Source organism: Pantherophis guttatus, chromosome 1 (genome assembly GCF_059756535.1).
Source record: "Pantherophis guttatus breed Tessera chromosome 1, ASM5975653v1, whole genome shotgun sequence".
Taxonomy (NCBI): Eukaryota; Metazoa; Chordata; class Lepidosauria; order Squamata; family Colubridae; genus Pantherophis; species Pantherophis guttatus.
Genome location: NC_142063.1, coordinates 91139463 through 91164991, shown reverse-complemented (window position 1 = coordinate 91164991; position 25529 = coordinate 91139463). Strand labels below are relative to the sequence as shown.

At 37.0% G+C, this 25529-nt stretch overlaps 1 protein-coding gene and 1 long non-coding RNA gene across 3 annotated transcripts; one reads left to right on the top strand and one right to left on the bottom strand.

Moving 5' to 3' along the window:
* LOC117665401 (uncharacterized) lies at window positions 1-3507 on the bottom strand. Of its 2 annotated transcripts, XR_015729733.1 has the most exons (4): window positions 3430-3507; window positions 2056-2111; window positions 677-1272; window positions 1-145 (listed from the first exon to the last, which is right to left on the bottom strand). It is a non-coding gene; the product is annotated as an uncharacterized LOC117665401 (long non-coding RNA). The 2 variants fall into 2 exon arrangements; XR_004591337.3 differs by lacking the exon at window positions 2056-2111 and having other exon boundaries at window positions 2399-3507.
* On the top strand, window positions 3491-20826 carry LIN7C (lin-7 cell polarity scaffold C). The gene is made up of 5 exons (XM_034417219.2): window positions 3491-3563; window positions 11036-11154; window positions 12601-12672; window positions 14489-14698; window positions 17342-20826. The coding sequence occupies exons 1-5, from the start codon at window positions 3527-3529 to the stop codon at window positions 17495-17497; spliced, it is 594 nt and encodes a 197-aa protein (XP_034273110.1). The 5' UTR covers window positions 3491-3526; the 3' UTR covers window positions 17498-20826.
* Window positions 20827-25529: the final 4703 nt, after the last annotated feature.

Below are 25529 nucleotides of genomic sequence, written 5' to 3'. Positions count from 1 at the left end.
TTGAATTGTCATGTGTTTATTACAAAGGCAAAAATAACTTCTCTTCCTCCAGGAACAGATATATAAGCAGACAACTTTGCAATATCTCATTCAACAGATCCAGGTGGCCCCGTTAGCTGATGCGGATGAAATACAGCAGCAGCTCCTAAAGAGATGGGAAACAAATGCTGCATTGGTATGTGAGCAACTGAATACAAGCAGAGAATGAAGTAGTAAGCATTCAATACTACTTGAGTAATGTAAAAGTAACACCTCCTACCCTGCAAGGCAAATAATAATGCTAGCATAAGCAGGAAAGATTATTTCTAAGATGAGATCAGATATCACTAATATCTGTGCTAACAGATTACTTAATTTACAGGTAATCCTTGCTTAGCAACCATGACTGGGACTGGCAACTTAGTGTTAAGCAAAAAAAAAGCATGTGATTTCAATGAGCTCATGACCTTAGTTCTCCTTTGCTTAAGCAAAATGCTATGGTTACTAAGCAAAAAAATGTAATTGTGACTTATGATTTTACTTCCACCTTGTTTATTAAGTCTGCTTATTGCAAGCTGGTTGCAAAGCATGTGAATGGAGTTCATGTGACCACAGAATGCTGCTGTGGTCATAATGCCCTGTTGTAACCTCACACTTGTATAATCAATGCACAAGGCAGTCAGTAAACAAGGATTACCTGTATCTTTAAACAGGTTTAAAATGACCCATCCTCTAACAGGACTAGGTGTTGCAAGTCACTGAGAATGGCAATCAGGTGAATCAATTATATTCATCCCATCCATGCAGTGCTCCCTTCCGTTGTCGTACTCAATCAGGCTTGAAGGTTCTCACGCAACTTTGCACATTTCCTGCGAAGTGTAAACAGTATTGTTTTGTCAGAGCTCATAAGCAAGTCAAACAAAGGTCTATTGAAACTAGAGCGGAAGCATTTAAATTTCAATTACTACCAGATTTAAAAGCTGCCAAACTTCATCAAAGAAATTCCAGTAGGAAGTTTGATTTGGAATTTACTACAGATTACCATATGTCATTATGTACAACTTGAGGATGTATTGGCAGCATCTGGTTGGGCACATCCTGAAAATCCATTAATTATAGAATCAGAGCTAAAACCTGCCATTTTAAGGCTATCAACTTAACTCCTTGCTCAGCCCATCCCAGACGACTGTCCAGCTTCAGTTTGAACAAGTTCAATGAATGGGAGCCAGCTCAGTTGATAATTAGTTCCACTGCTGAAATGTTCTTACTGCGAAGGATGTTGCTCCTGATAGCCTACAGATTTATCCAATAGAAATTATCCATCTTATTTAACCAGTTCACAATCGATGCAAAAGCTACGAGTGGCGCAGAGTCATGGAAAGATACATGCTCAGCATTGCAAGACAAGATAGAAAGACCTGCATGTGAATTAGAGAACAAATGAAAGTATACAATATCATTAAGAGAGTAAAGAATTGAAATGGAAATGGGCTAGTCAGATAGCAAGAACTGATGGCAGGCAGACCAAGGCAGTTACAGAATGGATCCCACTTGATAAAAAGCAACCACAAAAGAGACCTAAAACAAGGTGAATCGACGACATCAGCAAGTATTGTGGGTCCAATTGGCAAATGAAAGCTTAAGACCGTATACCAGCGTGCCTACCGTCCCTGTCCTAATGTTCCCTTTTATTTTTATTTTATTTATTTTTATTTGTATCCATTTCATGTATTCATAATATTTATACTTATATCTGTTATCTAATACATGCTTGACTAAATAAATAAATAAATAAATAAATAAGTATTGGTTGGAAACATGCGGAAGAGGCCTTCATCCCGAAGTAGATAGGCAATGGCTAGAATGATGATTTAACTAGTTTATCAAACAGTTATTCTTCGCTTTCGGCTTAATGGACGGCATACAAGTTTGATAAATACAGGTAGTTCTTGACTTGCAGTTCATTTAGTGACAAAGTTACAATGGCACTGAAAAAAGTGACTTGTGATGGTTTTTCACACTTATCACCATTGCAGCATCCCCACATAATCAAAATTCAGACGTTTGGCAACTTACTCATATTTATGACGGTTGCAGTGTCCAAGGGTCACAGGATTACCTTTTGCAACGTTCTGACAAGCAAAGTCGATAGGGAAGTCAGATTCACTTAACTACGTTACTAACTTAACAACTGCAGTGATTCACTTAACAATGGTAACAAGGTTGTAAAATGGGACACAACTCACTTAACACAGAAATTTGGGGCCCCATTGTGGTCATTAAATGGAGAACTACCTGTAAACTTAGGCATGGCTTTGGCTCTTCCTATGCTTTACACAGCAACCGGCCCACAATGGCTGGGCCACGCTTAGCCCTTTATCAACCTCCCACCCTTCCTTCCTTTTTCATACGGACTCACTGAAGAAACAGTCTGAAGCCCAAAGAAGTTCATCTGGCAGGTTTCCTTTTCTTCAGGCTGTAGGAAATCTCTCACGTTGATGCCAGTACAGTTAAAATGATCCACGTGTGCTCAGTCATCCAAGTCACGGTTGTACCAAAGGTGCTTTTTCAAGAGGCAACTGGACTTTCTCTTTTTTCTTTGAAAACATTTCGATTGTCGTCCAAGAAGCTTCTTCAGCTGTGACTAGATGGTGGGGGTTGGACTGGATACGACATCATCTACCTCCAGTCTACAACACCTTTCCTTTCAACAGTTCCAAGAAGGCTCCACACCCATTTGCACTACTCAAGTGACTACTCTGAGGATACAGATAAACCTCCAGGTGGCCTCAACAACTACCTGACTCTGCACTACCTGACTCTGTGGTTTCTTCCCCAAACCCCCAAAACTTTAACCTTAGACTGTCTACTGTAGACCTCACCCCATTCCTAAGAGCTCTTTAAGGGGTGTGCTTAAGCCTAACCCTAAGTGCCTACCATCCCTGTCCTAATGTTTCTTTTTATTAGTATCCATTTCATGTATTCAAAATTATGCTTACACTTGTATCTGTTATCAGATACATGCTTGATGGAATGAATGAATGAATGAATGAATGAAAGAAACAAACACTCTCTAAAAGGATGCAAATGACCAATTGTCTGCAAGGAATATAAATCCTTCCATTCTCCACTATCCAGTCAGCGCTAAAGAAGCTTCTTGCATGAGAAGAGAAACGTCTTCAAAGAAAAACCAGAAAATCCAGTTGCCTCTTGAAGAAAAAAAAAGCCACCTTTGAAAACACACCACCTTTGAGACTAAAAATGAGCCACCTTCTCCGGGCAAAGAGAGCGCAAATAGTTGGCGCCAAAAGCTACCCACGCTTTTAATTGAAAAGAGGGACTGTCTCGCGGAACACAGAGAAAAACTGCCTCCAGTTTGTTGCCCGCGGAACGAACGACGAGGGGCTGAAAGAGAAGAACGCGGCAAAGGGGACCGAACGTTCCATTTACCTTGCCGGCCTCGCGTCATTTTAAAACAGAGCAACGCCTCCCGCCGACGTCACTTCCGCTGGAGCAGCTGAGGGCAGGAGAGGAGGTGGAGGGGAAGATGGCGGCCCTGGGGGAACCTGTACGGCTGGAGCGAGGTGAGAAGAGGCGAGCCAACGATGAGCCGCTCATGAAAAGGGGGAGTCGAGACGGGACGGGTGGGGGGAATTTGAAGAACCGACTAAAGGCGGTGTGTGTAAAATAAAAGAGAGAGAGGGAGGGACTCTGAGCTCTCCACCGTGCTTGGCAGGCGCTGGAGATCCTGAGCTGGGGTGTATGGAGGAGGAGGGGGGGGTGGCTTTCCAGATGTTGAGAGGATTTACAGCCCGTATCAGCTCTCACCCGCGTAGATGGGGAGTTGTAATCCAACAATATCCGAAGGCTCGTTGAGGTTGCCGCTCTCGATGAAAGCTTGTGTTGTAAAAGAGCCTCCAAATACCCACCAACGATGAACATAAGGGAGCTGCCTCCTTGGTATAACGCGATTAATTTACGTTATTTGCATTATACAGGGACTCCTTTTGGGTGTGTTTGTAGAATCTAGTTACTAAATCTGCATTGCTATTAATCTCATCGTTCCTATCACCCATCTCCTCCCACTTACGAGTGTATGACTGTAACCTTGCTGCTGGTATCCTTACGATTTATATTGACTGTTTCCTAATATGATTTGATTGCTTATTTATTTGCTATGACTATCATTAAGTGTTGTACCTTATGATTCTTGACGAATGTGTCTTTTCTTTTATATACACCGAGAGCGTATGCACCAAGACAAATTCCTTGTGTGTCCAATCACACTTGGCCAATAAAGAATTATATTATATTATATCTAGGTTCTACACATTGTGTGATGGGTTCACACAACGTTGCAGGATGGACACACACACACACACACACACACACACACACACACAAGTCAATATTAAAAGCGTCAAATTCGACATGCTATGGATAAGCACCTGGCCAATTTTGTTTCCATTCAGAACTTGATTAGAGTTTGGTTCGGTCTGGTCCATACATTGAAGGGAAGCCTTCAAGAAGTTACCAGGGTTGTAGGCTTAAAAAGGCTGAAAAGTCAAAAATATTCTAATCTCAAATTTAAATCCATATGATGTTGAAGTTCTTTTGGTAGGTGATTTGCCAGCTAGATGAATATATTCATTATGTTTTAGGAACCATTATGTTCTAGTAAGGGTAAAGCAGTTAGAAAATGAGGTTTGGAGGCAATTTTTGATCCATTCATAAAAAGCACATTTAACTCTTCGACGAAGAAAAAATTTTTTTTTAACATGCAAGCTATTCATTCTGTGGGTAGCCAAATTCATATGTCTACATTTAGATGGTCAGATAGGATCTTCATTTGACCATTTGGAAGGTCAAATGAAGATCCTATTTCCTTCTATATTTTAAATATACCTTGGATTGAATAAGATGCAGATGTATTTTTAATCCCAAATGTATGTGGTTATAACTACTATATGTAAAATTTAAAGATCATGCATTTGTTGTAAATAATGTATTGTAAAGTGGTAATTTCTAAACATCTGGTGTGTGTTGTTAGAAAATAAAATTATTAAAGACTTTTTAAAAATTATTTCTTTGAAGGAGAAAAGAGTTAGAAACCAAGGAATAATACTATTTATCTAAAAATGAAGTATCTCCGGTCATTTCTGAAATAATATGTATGTACCCAAGAGGCAGTTGAACTAGAACATTTAATTTTATTTCAATTAATTGAATTGAATTGAATTGAATTGAATTCTTTATTGGCCACGTCTGATTGGACACACAAAGAATTTGTCTTGGTGCATACGCTCTCAGTGTACATAAAAGAAAAGATACATTCGTCAAGAATCATAAGGTACAACACTTATAGTCATATGGAAAAAGTCAATATAAATCTTAAGGATACCAGCAACAAGGTTACAGTCATAAGTGGGAGGAGATGGGTGATAGGAATGATAAGATTAAAAGTAATGCAGATTTAGTAACTAGTTTGACAGTGTTGAGGGAATTATTTGTTTAGCAGAGTGATGGCGTTTGGGGAAAAATGTTCTTGTGTCTAGTTGTTCTGGTGTGCAGTGCTCTATAGCGTCATTTTGAGGGTAGGAGTTGAAACATTTTATATCCAGGATGGGAGGGGTCTGTAAATATTTTCACATTTATTTATCAAGTGTAAATGGCTCACCAGTGAAATTCTGGATGGCAAACTATATAGAATGTCAAATTTATTAAAAACTAAGAAAACAATTTATATCAAGGCCCCTGTAAAAAAGTTGGTTCCCATGTATACACTGAAATATAAGAGTACCAATGATTTAACATCCTGGCCCCAGTGCCTGAGGCATTATAAGATTTTGCAGTGCATCTTTCCATCCAGTAAAAGCAAACAATAAGTGAACTGCCAAGTAAGGATTAAACAACAATATTAGATTATTTTCCTTTCAGGTTTGTTTAGAAAAGCCTTGAATTAGGAAGCTTGTCCAAATTCATAATTTAGATAGCATATCCTAATAACTTTCTTCATTGTTGTACACTTCTGACTTTTCTCTAAGAAACTAAAAATAAATAGACTTCCACCTTTTATCCTCATGGCAAAACTTTTACAAAATCAGATGTACAAGAGTAATTGGATCAAAGCCATATTCTAAACCAAGGGTTCCCAACCTTTTCTATACCCTGCATCACTAGAATGTTTCTTATATATTCTCGCACCCCTTACAAAAGTAAATAATTATATGCACATAATTATATATATATATATATACACTATAATTTTGAAATATCTAAACCCATGATGGCAAACCTATGGAATGTGTGCCAAAGGTGGCACACGGAGCCATAGCGGTGGGCACGTGAGCATTGTCCTAGCTCAACTCCGGCGTGCATGCGTGCACTGGCCAGCTGATTTTTGGGCCTTCCGGGCCCACCGGAAGTCAGGAAACAGTCTGTTTCCAGCCTCTGGACGGTCTCTGGGGGCAGTGGTGGGGAAGGCCCGTTTTTCGCTCTCCCCAGGCTCCAGAGACTTTCTAAGAGCTTGGGCAGGGTGAAAACGGCTTTCCCCACCCTCCTGGAGCCTGGGGAGGGTGAAGAACGGGCCTTCCCCACCACTGCCCCCAGAGGCCGTTCAGAGGCTGGAAACAGACTGTTTCCCGACTTCCGGTGGGCCCGGAAGGCCCAAAAATCAGCTGGCCAGTGCACGCATGCACGCCCACCATGCCAAAAGCGGGGGGAGCAGGGGTCGAGCACACATGCGCGGGGGGATGCAGATTGAATTATGGGTGTGGGCCTGCGTGCGTGCGACACCCCTGCGCTCCCCCCGCTTTTGGCACATGACGGCAAAAAGGTTAGCCATCACTGGTCTAAACCCAAGTTTTCGCACCTCCTAGAATATCATCTCATACCCCTGGTTTAGAACCCCGTTCTAAACTTATTGCTCAATGTGCCTTTTAAATTCAAGATGTTTCAAAATATCACAAATAAATAATGAAGCTTCTTAAACAGAAACTTACTGTTTTCTGTCTTGCCTCTTCTGCAAGATGTATGATTACAACATCTATTTTCCTAGAGCAGAGTTGTCAAACTCCCGGCCATGGGCTGGATGCGTCACATGCTGACCACGGTCACGCCCGGTTTAGCAAAGAGGGGGAAAGTCCCGATACATCATGTGACGCTGCAGTGACGATGTGAGTTTGACACCCCTGTCCTAGAGGATTAGAACTCCCAACAAATTGCAGGCTGAAAATGGTTTTGTAAAAACCAGAATTGACATCCATGGTGAAATGAAGAACTGGCAGATAGACTGGTTATTTGATCATTCCTCTCTGGACAAGGAGAGAATTTGAGATTGCCCACAAGGGTTCCTTGCAAAGAGACTGCAAGATAGTGCTCTCCTGGCGGGTTTAGAGCTCTGGAAGGCAAGGGAATAACCACGTTGTTCAAATCATAGGATCTTTGAAAGAACATTGGGTTTGCATATTTTCTAATCATTTTCCACAATTGCTCATTAACTGCTTTTTACCTATTGTGAACCTTTGGATCAATAGGTTTTATAATGTATATGAATATATGTGTGTATGTATGTATCTTCATAGATGCTGTTGTTTTGAATTCTTCTATAAGAAATAAGATAAAGACTTTTAAAAATTGGACACTAGAGGCAACTAGAAGGAATTAAAAATTACAATTAAAGAAGAACACCTAAATTCAACTTTCAAATACAGAATGAAGCAAAATATTTTAACGTTTGACATACTAATGCACATTTTTGAACAATGGACCCAAAAGATAATTTTAAGGGTGTCTGCTTCTATAGATGGACTGTGTTTAAAAGAGGTTATGGAAGAGGAACAGATTTTACTGACAAGGTTGAGACTGATTTGGAAGTGAAATTAAAAATGACAAGCTACAAAAATTACATGGAAACAGACGTTACATTTAATATACAAAAGAAGCTGGCTAATATCTTAATAATGAAAAGGATATAAAATAACATACCAAGAGAGTGACCTGGGTAACTTTCCTCTATTGGATTGTTAAAGGTTTGAAGAATTTTGTGAAAAGGCACGAAGAAAAAAGGAAACATGTAAACTTCCCAATATAATATAATCACAATCTGTCACTAAAGATTGAATATCTAAATAAAAAAAAAGCATGTATCCTTAACTTTCTATTTGTGCAAAATTTAAAGAAATCTATAAATAACCACTTCTTAATGTTATATGTAATCATTCTCAGAAGTTTTTAAGTGTGCCAGTTTTTAAGTCATAACTGTAATAGAAAAGCATTTGCCAATGGTTAAGCTTGGTTACTCTGATTATATCTTATGAAATGTTTATCAGTAGCTGTCAGTACATTTAGAGTACTAGAACTGTCACAGCTTTTGAGATTATAGAAGTCTTATAGTGGCTTATTGTAATTATATTTATTCTGGACAGTATTTTATCATTTGCTTTTCAGTCACTCAAGACAAATTAAACAATATTCACAAGAATATGATGCTTGGACTCGGCTGTTGGGCCTGCCCTTTGTCACGTGAAGCCTCTATGTTTTGATTTCTAATCTTCAAAGACTGCTGTGGAAAATATTGGTTTTGCTCAGCTGTTTTGATGGTTAACAAAGTTAATGATTTCCATACCCAGTAATTAAGCTTCTGGCAGTTGCTTGCAAAACATTTTATGCCAGGAAACATAGAGCCCTATTATATTAAAATCCTTTTGCCACTTCAGTTTTTGCTAAAGACCTATTCTGAGATCTTGAAACATGAGACATGATAAACCCTGGCATACACTATAGTACTGTAATTCTTTAAGGTCTTAACTGAAATATGTAAGTAACATGTATTTAAAACCGCTATCATTCTGGTTTTTTTCAAGAACTGCAAAAGCAGGAGAACCATTTGGCTTAAAAATAAAACTGAAAAAGAGCCAGGTTATGTTTAACAAATTCACCAAATACATCTGGAGAAGAACTAGATGTAGTAGACCACTACATATACCTTGAGCAATGGATCTCAGTGGAAATTGATACAATAAAGGAAATTGAACAGCATGTTAAATGTGGTTGGCAGGTATTTGGGAAGCTAAGCTTAATTTTCAAGAACAGCCTCCCCCTATGCCTGAAGAGAAAAGTTTTTGATTAGTCTGTGCTACCTGTGCTAACATATGATGGTGAAACATGGACACTCACCTTACAATTTATACAAAGGCTATGAGTGGCGCAGAGCCATGGAAAGACACATGCTCAGCATTACAAGACAAGATAGAAAGATCCATACATGGATTAAAAAACAAACAAAAGTATACAATAACAAGAGAGTAAAAGAATTGAAATAGAAATGGGCTGGTCACATAGCAAGAAGAACTTGATGTCAGGTGGACCAAGGCAGTCATAGAATGGATCCCACTTGATAAAAGGTGTCCACAAAAGAGACCTAAAACAAGATGGATTGACAACACCAGCAAGTATGATGGGCCCAATTGGCAAAAGAAAGCTCCAGATCATATTGATTGGAAATATGCGAAAGAGGCCATCATCCTGCAGTGGATAGACAATGGCTAAAATGATGATGATGATCATTCTGGTTTGGATCATGAACTGAAATTGTGAATTATCTTTTACTGAAGAAGGCAAAATATTTTTGAGCAAGTACTTTTACAAGATGTTTACTATAATTAGAATTAGAAAACGGTGGAAAGGTTACTTACCCAATGTTGCTGAACTCCATTTCCTTAGCCTATAAAAATTTTAGTGGCCACTGTGGCCACTAATTTGAGTGATTACTCTGTTTTAAATAAAGTAATTGATTACAAAGGGCCTTTTGGAATTGCAACCAAAGGCAAGATATTACTTACCCATTCCTACTCTAAAACAAAGCCTGTCATAATGAATAGAATCAAGGATTTACTGCAACAATTAGGTAGTGTTTGTCAGATAAAATGTATTTTACCATTTTTAATTATGTCACAGCAAATATAGGCTTCTGATTTTAAGATCACTCTATCCTATGAATTACCTTAATCCATGTAGAAAATTCATTTTTCTTCTCATGCTTCAGTAAGATGTTTACTAATTGTATCTCTGTTTTGTTTTTTATCACACTTTTTAAAACACAGGATATTTATATAGAACAAATTCCCTTTCCAATTTTTATTCCTTAGGAAAACGTTTTGCCCATTATTTGGGATTTTTCCCCAAGGCATGCACAATTCCTATGGAATCTATGCCACCAAGCCAGTTTATTTAAATTTGTGACTATTGAGCCACAGCTAGGATAAAATTTATATGTGAAGTGGTGTCTTTTCCTTCATCAGCCTATAAAAAATTGAAGAAATAAAAGTTTGAATGGCTTGTGAAGAATTTCCAATAGCTTACCTCATCCTTCTTTTGCTGTTTTGAGAATGGATTGGATTTAGGAAATGCAAAAAAGTCACAACTGTTAAAAAGTATAGATCAAACAAGCAGAAATATTTTACACAAAGGATATCTTCAATTAAAGGAATATTATGAACGTTTATATTTGGAATGCAATCCTAGGCTACCTTGAATGCTCAAATCAAGTAGAAAATTAATACGAATGTTTGGATACTATTATTGCATTATGGATCCGAATCCCAAAGAAGTATGCATTGAATGATTATGATTATTTATATTTATTATAAACATTCAACTCTTAATGGATACTGAGTGATGTACAAAAACAAAACCCCCATAAAAACATGTAAAACTGTTAACTTGGTGCAGCTTTTTCAAAACTTAGTTATGAAAATAATGGACAGGATAATATAATAGGCAGATCCCTTCTGTCCATACGATAGAAATTATGAAAATTGATAAGAGATATTCACATCATGAAGGAGAAAAATCATTCAGAAAGCTATGCCTTGTTTAAAACTCCTTAATTTTAAAATGGGAAATACAGAAACTCCTTTGTAAAGGGAATATCTGAATATAATTGAAATTGTATGTTATTGAATAGCATGTTGTTGGCAGCCATGTCAAAACGTTAAAAATGTTACTTGTGTAAAATTCCAAATAGCTCATGTTGTTTTATTACATCTTCCTCCAGATATTTGCCGAGCTATTGAGTTGCTGGAAAAGTTGCAAAGGAGTGGTGAGGTACCCCCTCAAAAATTGCAGGCCTTACAAAGAGTCCTTCAAAGTGAATTTTGTAATGCAGTAAGGGAGGTAAGTTTATTTTTGAAATGCATGTACAGGTAGTCCTTGACCTGTAACCATAATGGAGCCTGCCCATTATGGTTCCAAGTGGTGACAATTGGTTCCAAGTGGTGACAATCATTAAGGGAGACAGCCTCCTTAACATCCCCTACCCCCTACTTTGAACTTGCAGGTCATTAAGTGGTCATGTGGTACTTCATGGGTGGGGGATGCCTGCCATCCAGCTGGGTCCATAAAGGATTGCAAAGCCAAAAAACTGGCCAGCGGGGGAAAGCCTCTGTGCTTGGCCCCTGCCACAAATGGCTGCCCATTGGGAGACTGCAAACCTCTACTGGCTCTTACTAGCCTTTGGGAAGCCAGCAGCTCCAGGAACAATCTAAAACCTTTCCTTTGCTTATCCCACTCCTTCCCCAGAAACTTACATTTCTTCAATTAAAAAAAAAAAAAACCAAAGTTGGGAGGACAGACTTCTTGATCCCCCCCCCCAAAAAAAATAGGTGCTGAAATTAAAATCTCCACCTCTTCCCTCCAATCACTATCCCTTTTAAAAACGTCATTTGCTAAATTTATTTGATTTAAGGAAGTGAGACAGCAAAAAGCTTGGAAGGCTTTGGAAAGCTTTTTGTTTCCCTATTAGGACCCAGTTTCTGTCATGGCCATTTGCTTCATGTTTGTGCTTTAGACCCTTTTTCTTTGAGACTGAACTTTTTCTTCAGCTCCTCCAGAGCTGAAAGATGGTGCAGAAAGATTTTCTTTGCTCGGTTGCTTCCTTTCCTCTGCTCTTCAGCCTGGAATGAAGGTAAGGAACTTTTGTCACCCTGTTTCCAGGCATGCAGTAAATTTAGCAATTAAGGCTTTTAAATGGGATAAAAATTGGAAGGCCTGCAGCTGTCACCCTTGAATTGCAGGCAGCTGGCTTCCCAAAGGCTAACAAGAGCCAGAAGAAGTTTGCAGTCTCTCCGACATCCAGCTGACCAGGGGGGAAAACTCTGAAAGCAGCCATATCCACGAGGAATTATTGGAGTGTTGAAAATGATGGCTGCTTCCAGGAGGCATGGGGAGCAAGCCCAAATCTGCAGGGTCCCTTCAGGTTGAGATGGACGGAGAAGAGGGGGCTGTAGTCTCCCCATGGTCAGTCATAACAGTGAATGATTGCGGGGTACTGCAGCCATTGTAACTTTAAAACAAAATCATATGTAGTTTTGGGGCGAATCTGTTGTAATTTTGATTGATGGTTAAGTGACCTGTTGTATCTCAAGGATTACCTGGTGACAAAATATAAGTTCCTCACTTAAAATGCAATAAGCAGATGTATATCTGTTAGAAGCAAAGAGCTAGAAAACTTAATATCAGTATTCAGTTTGATTTTTATAATAATATAATTTCACAGTCTGCATATATTTTTTATGATCTCTACCTAGTTAAAACGTATGTTAATATTTTTATTTTCTAAAGGTATATGAACATGTGTACGAGACTGTCGACATCAGTAGTAGCCCAGAAGTGAGAGCTAATGCTACAGCAAAGGTAAGAGATTGTGCTAACAAATGAAAAAAGTACTTAACAGTGGACTCTTTCTAGCAAGTCCTAATTAAGTTATTAAACTATGAATATATCCCAGTGAATAATAGTTTCAGTATATGGGCACTGCTACTATTCAACTGCCCTTTTTAAATTCTCCCCAAATAATGAACTGAAGTAGTTAATATTTACTAATCCATTTACATAAGGTTGCTACATGTTTGATACTTTCTAGTTCACATGTCTGCTGGATTGGTACTTGTTGTGCATATTACACAAAAACATATAGTAAGATAGTTGTGAATGCAGATAGTCCTCATTGAATGACAATTGAGATTTGCATTGCAAAGCAAAGCATTTGCTAAGTGGGAAATCACGTGACTGCAACTGTGTTTTTCTGGTTCAAAACTGCCAAGACTAATCAATTTCATACCTTTGGTTTGTTTTCCTCCTAACCTTTTGAATAGTCTCCCTGATGCTGGGATTATATACAGGAAGGGAATTAATGTTTGTATTGACATTCATTGGAGAGGAAGAGATTACAAGAAAGTATATACTCTATTTTCCACAAAATAAGACATCCCCTGATAATAAGCCCAATTGGGCTTTTGAGTGCATGGCAATAAGGCCAAGTGCTTATTTCAGGGTTCAAAAAAATATAAGACAGGGTCTTATTTTCGGGGAAACATGGTAGGTATACAGTGTGGAGTACACATTGAAAGCAATATGTTGGAGCTGGTAGTTGCAAGTATGTGCTACACAAGCAGCCTTGTGTATTCCCCATTGTGTGTTTGTTTACTCTTGTAATCGATTCATCTTCAATCTCTCCTCTGTGAGGGGAGAGAAAAAGAAACAGGAATAAAATAGGGAATATATTGGGCTGTTACACTACAATATGCTTGCAGCTGCTGGCACTAGCACATTACTTTCAATGTATGTTCCCCATTGTATACCTGCTTAGTTTCTTTTTAATCCCTTCCTCTTCCATTTCTTTTTCTGCAAGGGAAAAAAAACAAAATAGATCAATTGCAGGATATTATGTGCTGACTATAAAGAGTAATCACATGACTGAGGGATGCTGGGAAGATTATAAATGTAGCCATTAGTCATAAAATTATTTTTTCAGCCCTTTGTAACTTCAAAGTGGTCAGTGAATAGTCAGTAAGCGAGGATTACCTGTAGCAGGATCTGATCTTTCTATCTTGAAGGGCAGAATAGAATGAAAGATACAGTCTGGCTTTGGAACATTTGTTGTTAATCCACTTGTGCCTGTTTCTTATTAAACATCTTGTACTTTGTTCCAAAATAAGTTAAAATACACCACATTGTATTTGTTATAAAAATGTGCCTGTGTAATAAACAATAGCACTTCAAAAAGTGCAAATAGACCAAGTGTTGTCATTTCATGTATTTATTATTTATTTATTAAATTTATATGCCACTCATCTTGCCTAGTAGTGACTTTTGGTGGCTTACAGCCAAAAAAACCAAGAAAAAACAAAACGATGTTTAAAATATTGAAGTAATATTTAACATTAAAATTGACTTAGAAATTAAGATGGCAAGGAAGGGAGAAAGATGCACACGGGGAGGAGGTGGGATTATGAAACACCTTCGCTGAATGCTTTTTAGCAAAATATGGTAAATGACAGTTTGTGTGAATATGTTTAACTGATTTGTACTTTCCTCAGAATGCAATCCTGAGACTTGAACACATTCATGGCTTTTGACCAATTTCAGTTTCAAGATATTTTGAAATTGATGTTAGAATGAATACATCCAATGAACTGAAGAATAAACTAGAGATTTCTGGATTTTATAGGCTACTGTTGCTGCTTTTGCCGCCAGTGAAGGTCATTCACATCCCAGAGTCGTTGAACTTCCCAAAACAGACGAAGGGCTTGGATTCAACATCATGGGCGGCAAGGAGCAAAATTCTCCAATCTATATATCCCGAATTATCCCAGGTGGTATTGCTGATAGACACGGGGGATTGAAGCGTGGAGACCAACTTCTTTCTGTAAACGGAGTGGTAGGGATGGAATTCAATTTCCGCTTGTAGTAGCTAAGTGTGACCGCTTGAGGGCATTAAGAGGATATGAAGTATTTGACGGTGGTTGTGGTTTGCAATTGAAATGCTCAGGGGGAAATATAACTGTATTAGAGAAATTTTATAAATTTGTTAGTTCAAAACTGACATTTTATGAAGTAACATTTAAACTTAAAAATAAGGCAGTGAGTACATACTTTAAAAAAATAACAATGGTTTTGTCAGAATATCATTAAGAAATATATCATTATAGTTAAAACGAAGGAGCTGAAATGTTTGGCTTCCTTATCTTAGTTATATTGGGTTTTATCATTAGGGTCCAGTATTTTCTTTTAATCTAATTTACCTCCCAGAACTTCCTTTTTAGATAAAATTAAGTTAGGCATGCTTTGAAAGTTCAGTCTTTAATTAGAGTTGATTGTCATCTAGATCTATGTACATGCTAAACAAGCGTGCTGATTGCAAGTTATCCATATGCTTTTATATTTCCCAATTCATTCATTGATGCCTTATATCAAAATGTATGTCAGAATATTGATATATATGTAGTAATATTTAAATGTTATGCTTACATGCAAGACTTTAATTTTTATTACATAAACAAAAAAGAAATGTAAATCTGTGAAAAAAATTGATTTTGCTATCCCTGACTAAAAAGATTTGGCTGTTCTATGCACAATTAAATCAGACTGCTGAGCTACCTTATTGTTATCTATATTTCAATTGATCCGTTTTAGCTAATCAAACCAGACCTTCATATTGATACTCAATTGGTTAGCATGTTTTTCCAGATGTTTACAATCCCTGCTGCCTTTTCTGTTCTGGTTCCATTTGTAATTTGTCTTTAACAGACAAGCTGCTTGTATATTGGTGAAGCAGTGAAGTTATGAAATACTGTGGGGAAGTAGATTAACCATCTTTAGGATTGCAAAGAATTTTCTTGCATTTAATTAGTTTCTACTGTACACAGTGCATCGAAAGTTAGACACCACTGGTCAAATTGTAAGTTTTAAATGAACAAAAGTTGACAAAAGGTCTGCATAGTACAAGCATGACATGATTGCAGAAGTGGATATATATGTAACAATTTATATGCAAGGGTATACAGATTCAGAATATGAAATATGTGAATATGGCAGGTGCAGAACTCTGAATCCCTTTTAGTCAATACTTTGTAACTTCTCCTTTTGCAAAATTAGTAACTTTCAAATTTTTAAAGTAGCCAGGTACGAGAATCTTTCTACATTTGCTTTAGGATTTTCTTTATCACCTTTCCTTGCAGGACTCAGAATATCAACTTCATATTTGATTTGGAGATATTTTCTACATTGTCTTGCTAAAATTAAATGTTTAAATTTCTTTACTGACTGAGGTGATGCTACTAGAATATATGTACTTAAATATCTTTAAATGTATTTACTGAAATAAATTTATATTGGAGCTCATCTCATATACATGACCGTAGGCTGCTAACAAAATAAAAAAATAACACATCTATTATTAAAAACATAAATAACATAACATAAATAGCAACCAATAATAATGCAATGCCTCACAGTCAGTGTAACCAAAAGCTATCAGGATCTTAAACTTGATGGAAAAGTCAAGTTTTTAATGCCTAGTGAAAGGTCATCAGAATTGGGTTGTTATATAATTAAATCTATTTTTTTTATCTGCACAATATTTTCTAGCCAATAGAAGAAAATATTATCTATGTTTCAGGTTACCACACCCACCCCCTCAAAAGCAGAATAGAACTGTTTGATGATTGGCAAGAATGATCTGTATTTTCAAATAGCCAAACAGATGTTTAGAAGCATGTATGGTCTTGAAAGCAGACAGGAGACTCCTACTCTAAAAGGTTAAAACTATATTTGCTCACTTGTGGAATTGTCTTCACCTGGCTATTACAGGCAAAGGCTGAATAAATCAATTCTTAGATATTATTAACAATTTTTAACTGAAACAACTGGAAGGATTTTCAAACTTCTACACCTGCTATATTATTGTTTTCTTAAACTTTTGTATGTAACTGTAGGAAGCTTATTTATGAAAGATTGATTCTCACTATATTATCTATGTTTGTAAATCCAAAACTCAGCTTTTTTCCTTATAAAAATTTTGCTTCATGTATGATTTAGTTTGAATTTTTACAAAATTTACTTTTCTGATTCCACTTGTAAATTAACACTACGTTTTGAGTTGTTTCTTTTTCTGTGATACATCGGTAGTTAAGAGTGAGTATATTCATATTCATTGTTTCATAATTACAATTTATAATTTTCATTTTCAATTACAATATGGGTACTTGAGTAAAATTTGAAAATGACACATTGGGAAAAAAGATAGCAAGGTCCCTGTCTTTTAAAGGAAACAGTAATGGTGTGTTCTAAGGAAATGAATGCAATCACATGGACTGTGATGATGATGAAAACATTGTATGGGCTACTTAATAACATCGGGACTCATGGTTTGAGAAACATGATTTTTAATTTGGAATGGTTTGGAGACCACAATGTATGATAAAGGAAACATAAATCTTACATTATAAATAATGGTCCTTGAATCTTAGAATACTTGTTGAATACATACTAATATGTATATATATATGTAATTTTTTTTCAGAGTGTTGAAGGGGAGCACCATGAAAAAGCTGTAGAACTTCTAAAAGCAGCTCAAGGAAAAGTTAAATTGGTTGTACGCTATACACCCAAAGTCCTGGAAGAGATGGAATCACGATTTGAAAAAATGAGATCAGCAAAACGCAGGCAACAGAATTAATACTGAATTACATCCAGTATTATAGGAATGGACTGCTTACAATAGATTCTTTTCTGGTTCTTCTTCTCCACATCTACAGGGTGTCACAGAATTCATATTTGGAAAAGGGGCAAGGATTTTGCTTCTTCAGCTGGATATTATCTAACAGACTCATTTAGATGCAACTGTGCATATAATTCAAGGAAAATTTGTTCTATTCATGGAAACATTTTAGTTAAACTATGTTCATTTTATTAATATGTTGGTCTTTTACAAATCTCTTGAATATTCTAATGTTTTCAGAAGAAAAGTTTACATAAACATTTATAACTATGTGATTTTACAAATACTTCTTTACAATTCAACCTGTACTTATAAAAACAAATTTGTAAATTAATTAAGTATACTTTAATAAGCTAGTTTCAGCATTTGTATCATTGTTTTTCTAGTAATTTTTTATTTGGCTTTATTTAAAAGATAAAATCTTTATTTTGAGTAAAAGATATACAGGTTTTGGCACGAAAGTGTGTCATCTTCATGCAAATAGTCATAATTGTATGGTTAAGTACAATTTGTATTTTTGATGAACACGTTTTTAGGCATGTTCTTGGTCATAATTTTATATTGTTATTGACAATTTCAACACCTAATCTTGTTTTATGAATATTTTGCAACAGGTGATCTCTTATTTAAAACTTTAGTGCTTAACATCCTCAAATCTAGAGTAACATTCCAATAATTTATACCTTTGTATTGATCTCTAAACATTTAGCAAAATTGCAGAATTTTGTATTTCTATTTAGGAGGGTAATATTTACATGCAGTGCAGAAGAATTAAGTTTATATTCCTAAGTTTTGTCTTGTAATTCAGTTATCTAAATATAGTTTACCAGTGCTGTTCTTGGAGGGCAAACAATTTGCTCCTGATCATTATGATACTATATATTATCATCACTGTTGGATGTAGTTTACCTCTGAGTGCTAGAGAACATGATTTTTGGCTAGGGAGCACGATCAGGAAAAGGTTATTGTACTGATGTCCTGTTTGTAGACTTTCTACAATTATCAAGATGGTCATTGTGGGAAGAAATGCTTAATTTTCTCGATTCTATCAGGGTAGTTTTTCATTGAAAACAATGTTAAGGATCCACTTCAGGAATGATTCTGAACAACTTTCTAATGTTTTCTACAACATGCAGAGTTCAGTTATTATGTTCTTTGCTGCTTCCAGAGTGCAGCTAAAAAAACCTAAGAAATGTTATGATTTTTTAAAAGAAAAGTATTAACATTGGAAAGATACTCCTCTCTAGGAACAGTGTAAATCTGTTGGTGTAATTCTAGACTAAATAATACTGACTAACAGATTTTTTTCTAGGTAATTTTTCTGCTTTCACATCCTTTAGTAGATACCTTTTTCTGTGATCTGTTTTAAAACAAGCCTAGTACCACTAGTGGGCAGGAAAGCTATTAATGACTACTGAAGTAATGTGTAAATGAAGAAAATGGTGGCTGGAACTAGTTTGAGCTGTCCTGTCTCTTCCTGTCATAACTAGGAATACTTCGTTTCAAAACAGCAAGGGCTAAAACTCTTAAAGTTGCCTCCGTCTTAAAGCATGCATTGCCTAGCATGACCAAGTATCTTTAGCAGCTAGAGTTATGTGGTTGGACCCCTAGGTTGCATTGTGAGTCTTTAAAATGAGTGGAAACCTCATCAGTATTTGGTCATTGTTAGGCTGCAGTTCTTACCAGTTCCAATCACCGGCAGTGCTGTGTCTGGTGAGGGGGGAGGCATTAATCCAGTGGTTTAGATATTGCATCTCTACTTTAAAATGTCAGTTGTACAAGAGCCTTAACATTCTTATAAAATTGACAGAGTGAGTTTGGCCATTTACTCTGCTCCCTGGAGAATGGAGGCCATTGGATACAATATACCGAACATTGTCTTTTGGTGTTTTTAAATAACTCATTAAGCCACCATATTACTACGTTATGGGAGGGCCCCCAGAAAGTATTGTTCTGTTTTCCCCATAACCTCTACCTTTAAAGTTTCAATTATGAGATAGACGTGTGAGCCTTGTTCTTTTCCTCATCATTTTGTCATCTCTCTTCAGTTTTACTCCTTGACTGAGATAAAATTGTTAATCTTCCCACCTCTTTAAGGAACTAAAGGAAGATATCAAGTTTGCACCTTAAGAATCCTTATGTAATATTTGCCTGAGTGTCTGCTGGTTGTTATAGTTCAAGGGAGAAATTGTCTGATGACATCTGTCTTCTGAATGACTAGAACATGCAGTAAAATATAAAAGTTCATAGGAATAATCTTTTTTTTCTATGTCAGCATAATCTTGTTGAATAAAGTGATCCTGTAAAAAATAGTAGAGGCTGGTACAAGTAATTGTAAATGTTTTCTTGGCATTTAGCAATTGCATGTTTACCTGGAATAATAGAGTATAGGTTACTGAAATCCAGCAACTGTATGAAATACGACTTTTCAATTTGGTAAGACAGCAGTGAATTGCAGCCGGCAGCAGTAAACAGTCTGTAGAACCACGAGGCTTAATTGTATATTTTTATGAAGCAATTAATATTGACTAAGACCAAGTGAAATAGTTGGGCCAGTCAGGAAATATTTTATACAGCTAGATTTGTGTTGGAGTTTACTATATTCAAGAGAAGGATAGAATGAGATAAAGGCTATTATAAAATGTATTTGTGTATTGAACATAGCAGCATGCTTTATTACTCTAAATAAATAGTTTGGAGTAGCCAGGACTGCTATAAAGTTTTATAATATATTACACAAACTTACTTGGAAGTAAACGTTCAAACGAACATAAGATTGTAATCTGAAAATTAGTTCTTAACTCAGTGGTTTTTTTTTTCTTTTTGGGTTTTGTGGGTTTATCCTAAAAAAACTGTATGTGAGATTAAATCATGATTGTACAAAGGAATAGACAATGACAAAAATCTCATCTTATGACTTATTAATAGCAAGGAGCAAGTAAAAAGGAATACAGCAGGGCAGGACAAATTAATCATATTCTTTAAAGTTAAACTAAAACTGAAAGATTCACCCAAACCTCTTAATTGCTGTAATCCATAATGTTTCATAAATGGGATCCTGTGGCAAGATTGAACTGTCGTTTTTAAATTCAGATGAAATTTGTTCAATCAAGAATCAAGAAATTAATGTCACTGAACACATGCATTGACTACACTATATTGATATGTGTGCACACATGCAATAATTGAATCAGCAAAAACTAAATACTCTGTATAGTCATTATGTATTTATTGCTGTTCCACAGCCCTATTTTTTAGGAACTTGAAAATAAACATTTGAAATTTCATTTTTGTTGTATGTACTTATTTTATTATCAGAAGTAAAAAGTATTCTTCCAGTCATACATCTGCTTTGTGTATAAAATACTATAAATATTATAGATATTACAGTTATAAAATGTACAGTTGTAACTCTGTTCTATCATGAAACACTGGGATTACATTTACATTAGCTTGGGTTTAAAATCTTCATATAGTTATAAATATATCAGTCTCCTGAGCTTGGCTATAGATACCTGAGCAGCTTAGAAGAAAGCCACAGGTGTCAAACTACATCTGCTTTCTTCTGACTAAATACAGCATTCCTGTACTGATAATGGTAGGATTAGTATAGCCATTTTAATTTCATGCTTATTGCCCTTCAGAGTGACAAATGTTTCTCACCCAATCTTTTATGTTTTATTTCTGATGTACTGAAAGCATGGCATAGGTTTGAGTGTCTTGAGTTTTTTTAACAGCATCAGTTTGAGGGAACTTTTTCTTCCTCTACAAAGGATGATCAACGGAATTGTGAAAAGACATTGAAATTACATAAATTAACATTGACTTGCCAATTCTGTTTCCTCAGGTTTGTGCTGGCAGGATTCATTGAGTTCGTGTACGCCAAGCTGTGGTTTGTTTGCTTGTTTGGCAACTGGCTAGATTTGGCAATCTAAAAGCAAGCAACGTTTTGGCTTGGTACAACTTTTGTATTAACGATTTTCTGCCTCAACTGTGCATAGACGAGGATAGAAAGACCCTTGATGAAAGGGGACCTGCATCTTTAAATAAGGTTTTCCCCTTTTCATGTAATTTGTGAAGGGGCCATAGAGCTTGCCACCTATGAGACAAAGTATCTGGTTGATTTCTTTTATAAGTGTTTTAAGAACTCTACAAACTGCTTCAATCATAGAGTATGATTCACTGAGTTAAATTATGTTTGCCTTTACTCAGGGAGTCCCTGTCCAGATTTTTCACCTAAGCCTTCCTCCTAGTGATATAACTGAATATAGCTGTCTGGCCTGGATGCCATCTTTTGCATTGGGCCTTCAGGCCTGCCACATTTACTACTGTTGGAAATTGGGAGGGGGCATTGTATGGAGCATGGGTGATATATAGTCATAATAACATTCCTTTCTCAGACAGTCAAGGACATCTTGCCCTGGAAGGCTGGAACTGGGAGGCATCTCCAGTTGGGACGGTGTTTTGATTAGACCATGTGATGGACATGTGGGTGCTGGGCAGGGACTTGGACTTTCCTTTGGGTGGGGAAAACCTGGAAGCTTTCAGATTCGGGTTTTCCCAGATGTGCCAATATGACATCTCTAATAAAATGGAACTTTGAGGAACTTCAAGCCTCGGAGTCTTCTTTCGTTGGGGGTGTTACTTGGAATCCTGGCATTAGCTTCCTTTACATTCCATTACCCCAGACTGTAGCATGGACTTTTTTTAAAAAAATAAGGAGATCTGAAGTTGCTCACCTGCTAATTGCTCTCAAAGAAAGCTGAGGTAGCAGACTTGTTTGAAATAAAGTTATGTTTCATATGTGTACAGATAGTTCTCCACTTATAACCTTTCATTTAGTGACTGTTCAGGGTTACAACAGCACTGAAAAAAGTGACTTATCATTTTTCACACAACCATTGCAGCATCGCCATGATCAAAATTTGTATGCTTGGCAACTGGTTCACATTTATGACGGCTGCAGTGTCCCAGAGCTATGTGATCACCTTTTGCCACCTGACAAAGTCAATGGGGAAGCCAGATTCATTTAGCAACATATTACCAATTTAACACCTGCAATGATTCACTTAACAACTGTCGCAAAAAAAGTCATAAAATGGAACAAAACTCACCAACTATATCGCTTAGCAACAGAAATTTTGGGCTCAATTGTCATAAATTGAGGACAACCTGTATACCCTCAAACCTTTATTTCAAACAAGCCTGCCACCTCAGCTTTCTTTAGCAATTATAAGTGAGCAACTTTAGCTCCTATTAGCAGGTGAGCAATTCTAGCTCCTGTTATTTTAAAACAAACATGTATATATTTATATGGGGAAAAAAACAAAGGGGTACAGTGATTTTCTGAGAAAAGGGAACAATTATGAACATAAAAGTTGGGTTGGTTTCTACAACAAAGAACTATTTAAGAAACAAGCAGGTGCTTTTACTTATCTAATCATAGTACACTTTCACCTTGGATCTGGAGACTGCAAGTCTGAGGACTGGTAATAAATCACTTCTTTCTTTTCCTGCCCCAAGTCATGAATAAAACATACAGTCAATGGTTAATACAGCTAAAAGTGATTGAATAGCTTCTGAAAAAGTCACTAAAACAAATCTGGCGCTTTGTGCCCCTATTCTTAATGTGATACTTGAAAGTAACCAGAATCCTGCTTACCACCTATTCTCTGCATTCTCTGCAAGATTCTCTTAAGTTTTCTGCACTAAATTATAATAATAATTTTAATGAGCAATTTTATGATGTTTGTGTATCTATATTTTTCTTGACTGTACACCACCTTGAGTCCTACGGGAGAAAGGCGGTATAGAAATATAATAAATAAATAAATAAATTTGACTGGACTTGCTGCAAAATATCCTGGGTTCCTGAATACCTATTTCTATGGCTCATTGAAGCAAGCTACAAGGAGGGGCCACCTTCATTTCTCCTACTGCCAGAAGCAGAAAGGTTTGCTGTCCAGCTGTTTGGTGTGATCCTATGGCTGCAGTATCTGGCTACTGGACATCTATAGATACTTCAGGAGTAAAAGGTGATCAGAGCAATGTCAGCTGGAAAATAGCTTAAAAACAAATGGAGCTGCTCTGCTTTGGTCTATATTCGATTACAAATGTCATTATGATTAGCTAGGAGTATGGTAACTCCAATCTATTCAGTGAGAATCACTTTGAAGGTCCCAGGATGTCCTCAGCAGGCTTTTTTCTTCAATGGTTTATACCAGGCGTGTCAAACTCAAGGCCCACGGGCCAGATCTGGCCGTGGGGTGCTTAGATCTGGCCCGTGGTGTTACCCGGAAAACAGCTAAGAACCGGCCCGTCTGCCAGTGAAAACAGCGCTCAGGAGAGCTGTGCCCGGCCCTCCAGGCTCCATTTTAGGCTGTGATGGCCTCCTGCAGCCCTCTGCCAGCTAAAATGAAGCTGGGGGGGGAGTTTTCACTGACAGGGCTGCAGGAGGCCGTCACAGCCAAAAATGGAGATCAGAAACCCGTTTTTGCTGGCAGTGCTCAGCCCACCACAGGTGCCCCTGACACGAGTGACATCAAGCTGGCCATGCCCACACCAGCCCCCCGAGGTCAAACAAAACCCTGACGCGGCCCTCAATGAAATTGAGTTTGACATCCCTGGTTTATACAATGTAGGCTTGGGATTTTGGATTTGAAAGACTACATTAGAGAAAACCTAAAAGAACAATACTGCAGTGCCTTCCAGATGCTTCAAAACCTCCCAGATTTGAAAGTATTTGGTTGCTGTAATATTCAAAAAAATACATTCCATTTAATAAATGCAAACAGGTCAGTAATCCTAATATAATGTAGGAAAGTCTTCCATGGTGACTTGAGCCACCGTAATTTAAATGTGCTCATTTCTTAAAATCAAGGGGTTTATTACTTATTTATTTATTTGTTCAATTTATATGCCGCCCTCCTCCGAAGACTCAGGGTGGCTTACAATGCACTTACAGCAATAGCCTTCATTCTTTTGTATAAACCTGCTTATTAGGGCTTTTGGCCCCCCATAAGCAGTGTTTCTACAAAGTCAGCTTATTGCCCCCACAATACGGGTCCTCAATTTACCTACCTCGGAAGGATGGAAGGCTGAGTCAACCTTGAGCCTGGTGAGATTTGAACTCGTACTAATTGCAGGCAGCTGCAATAACAGCACTTAGTCCGCTGCACTACCAAGGCTCTCTTAGTCCACTGCACCACCAAGGTTTGTCACTGCTTTCTTTTAGGAAGGTTGGTTTATTGGTTTATTTGCCATCTAGCTGGGCAGATATAATGTAGTAATCTTTGCATTTTAATATCATCTATTGCCTAAATGAACATTAATAAAGTGGCTATGCATTTGTGATATACTATTTTATTATTTTTTAATCTTTTAACACCCTTGAACTGCATTTTATGGTTGATAGACAGTATGGTTCATAGACAGCTGCATAAAATGGTTGATATACAGTATTTTAAAACTGAAAAACATAATATCTTGGAATGTATTTCAATGTAATAATGCCCTTTAGAATTCACAATGAAGACATTTAAGTGGTAGATAGGGTTTATGGAATCAACTATCATTGGCCAAGGAATCAGCGGCCAAGAAATACATCACAGATTGCTTGGTAGAGTAGCAATGAAGGTGTTAAATAAGAAATTCAGAGCCAGGGATGTGTCTATACTTACAAAAATCAGAATCATCAGGAAACAATTCTTCCTGGAATGCTATATAAGGCAAAAAGTGAAATCTGAAAAAGCAGCTTCGGAAAAATTGACACTTTTGAATTTAAGACTTTGGAGAAGACTCCTGGGGATACCATGGATATCCAAGAAAATAAACAAACAGATCCAACGGCAACCCAAAGTATTTATTCAAGGCATAAAGGTAAGGCTCAAATAATCATATCTGTGCACATTATGTAAAGTTCTGGTCTCTTGAAAAATGTGTAATGCTGGGAAAGATGAAAGGAAAGATAAGAGAAGGATAACTATCAGCA

Bases quoted from the DNA above. Each gene is read 5' to 3' on its own strand.
- LIN7C (XM_034417219.2), top strand. From the start codon at position 3,527: ATGGCGGCCCTGGGGGAACCTGTACGGCTGGAGCGAG. The intron at 3,564-11,035 runs GTGAGAAGAGGC...ATCTTCCTCCAG, and splicing joins ACCTGTACGGCTGGAGCGAG to ATATTTGCCGAGCTATTGAG. The intron at 12,673-14,488 runs GTAAGAGATTGT...TGGATTTTATAG, and splicing joins GAGCTAATGCTACAGCAAAG to GCTACTGTTGCTGCTTTTGC.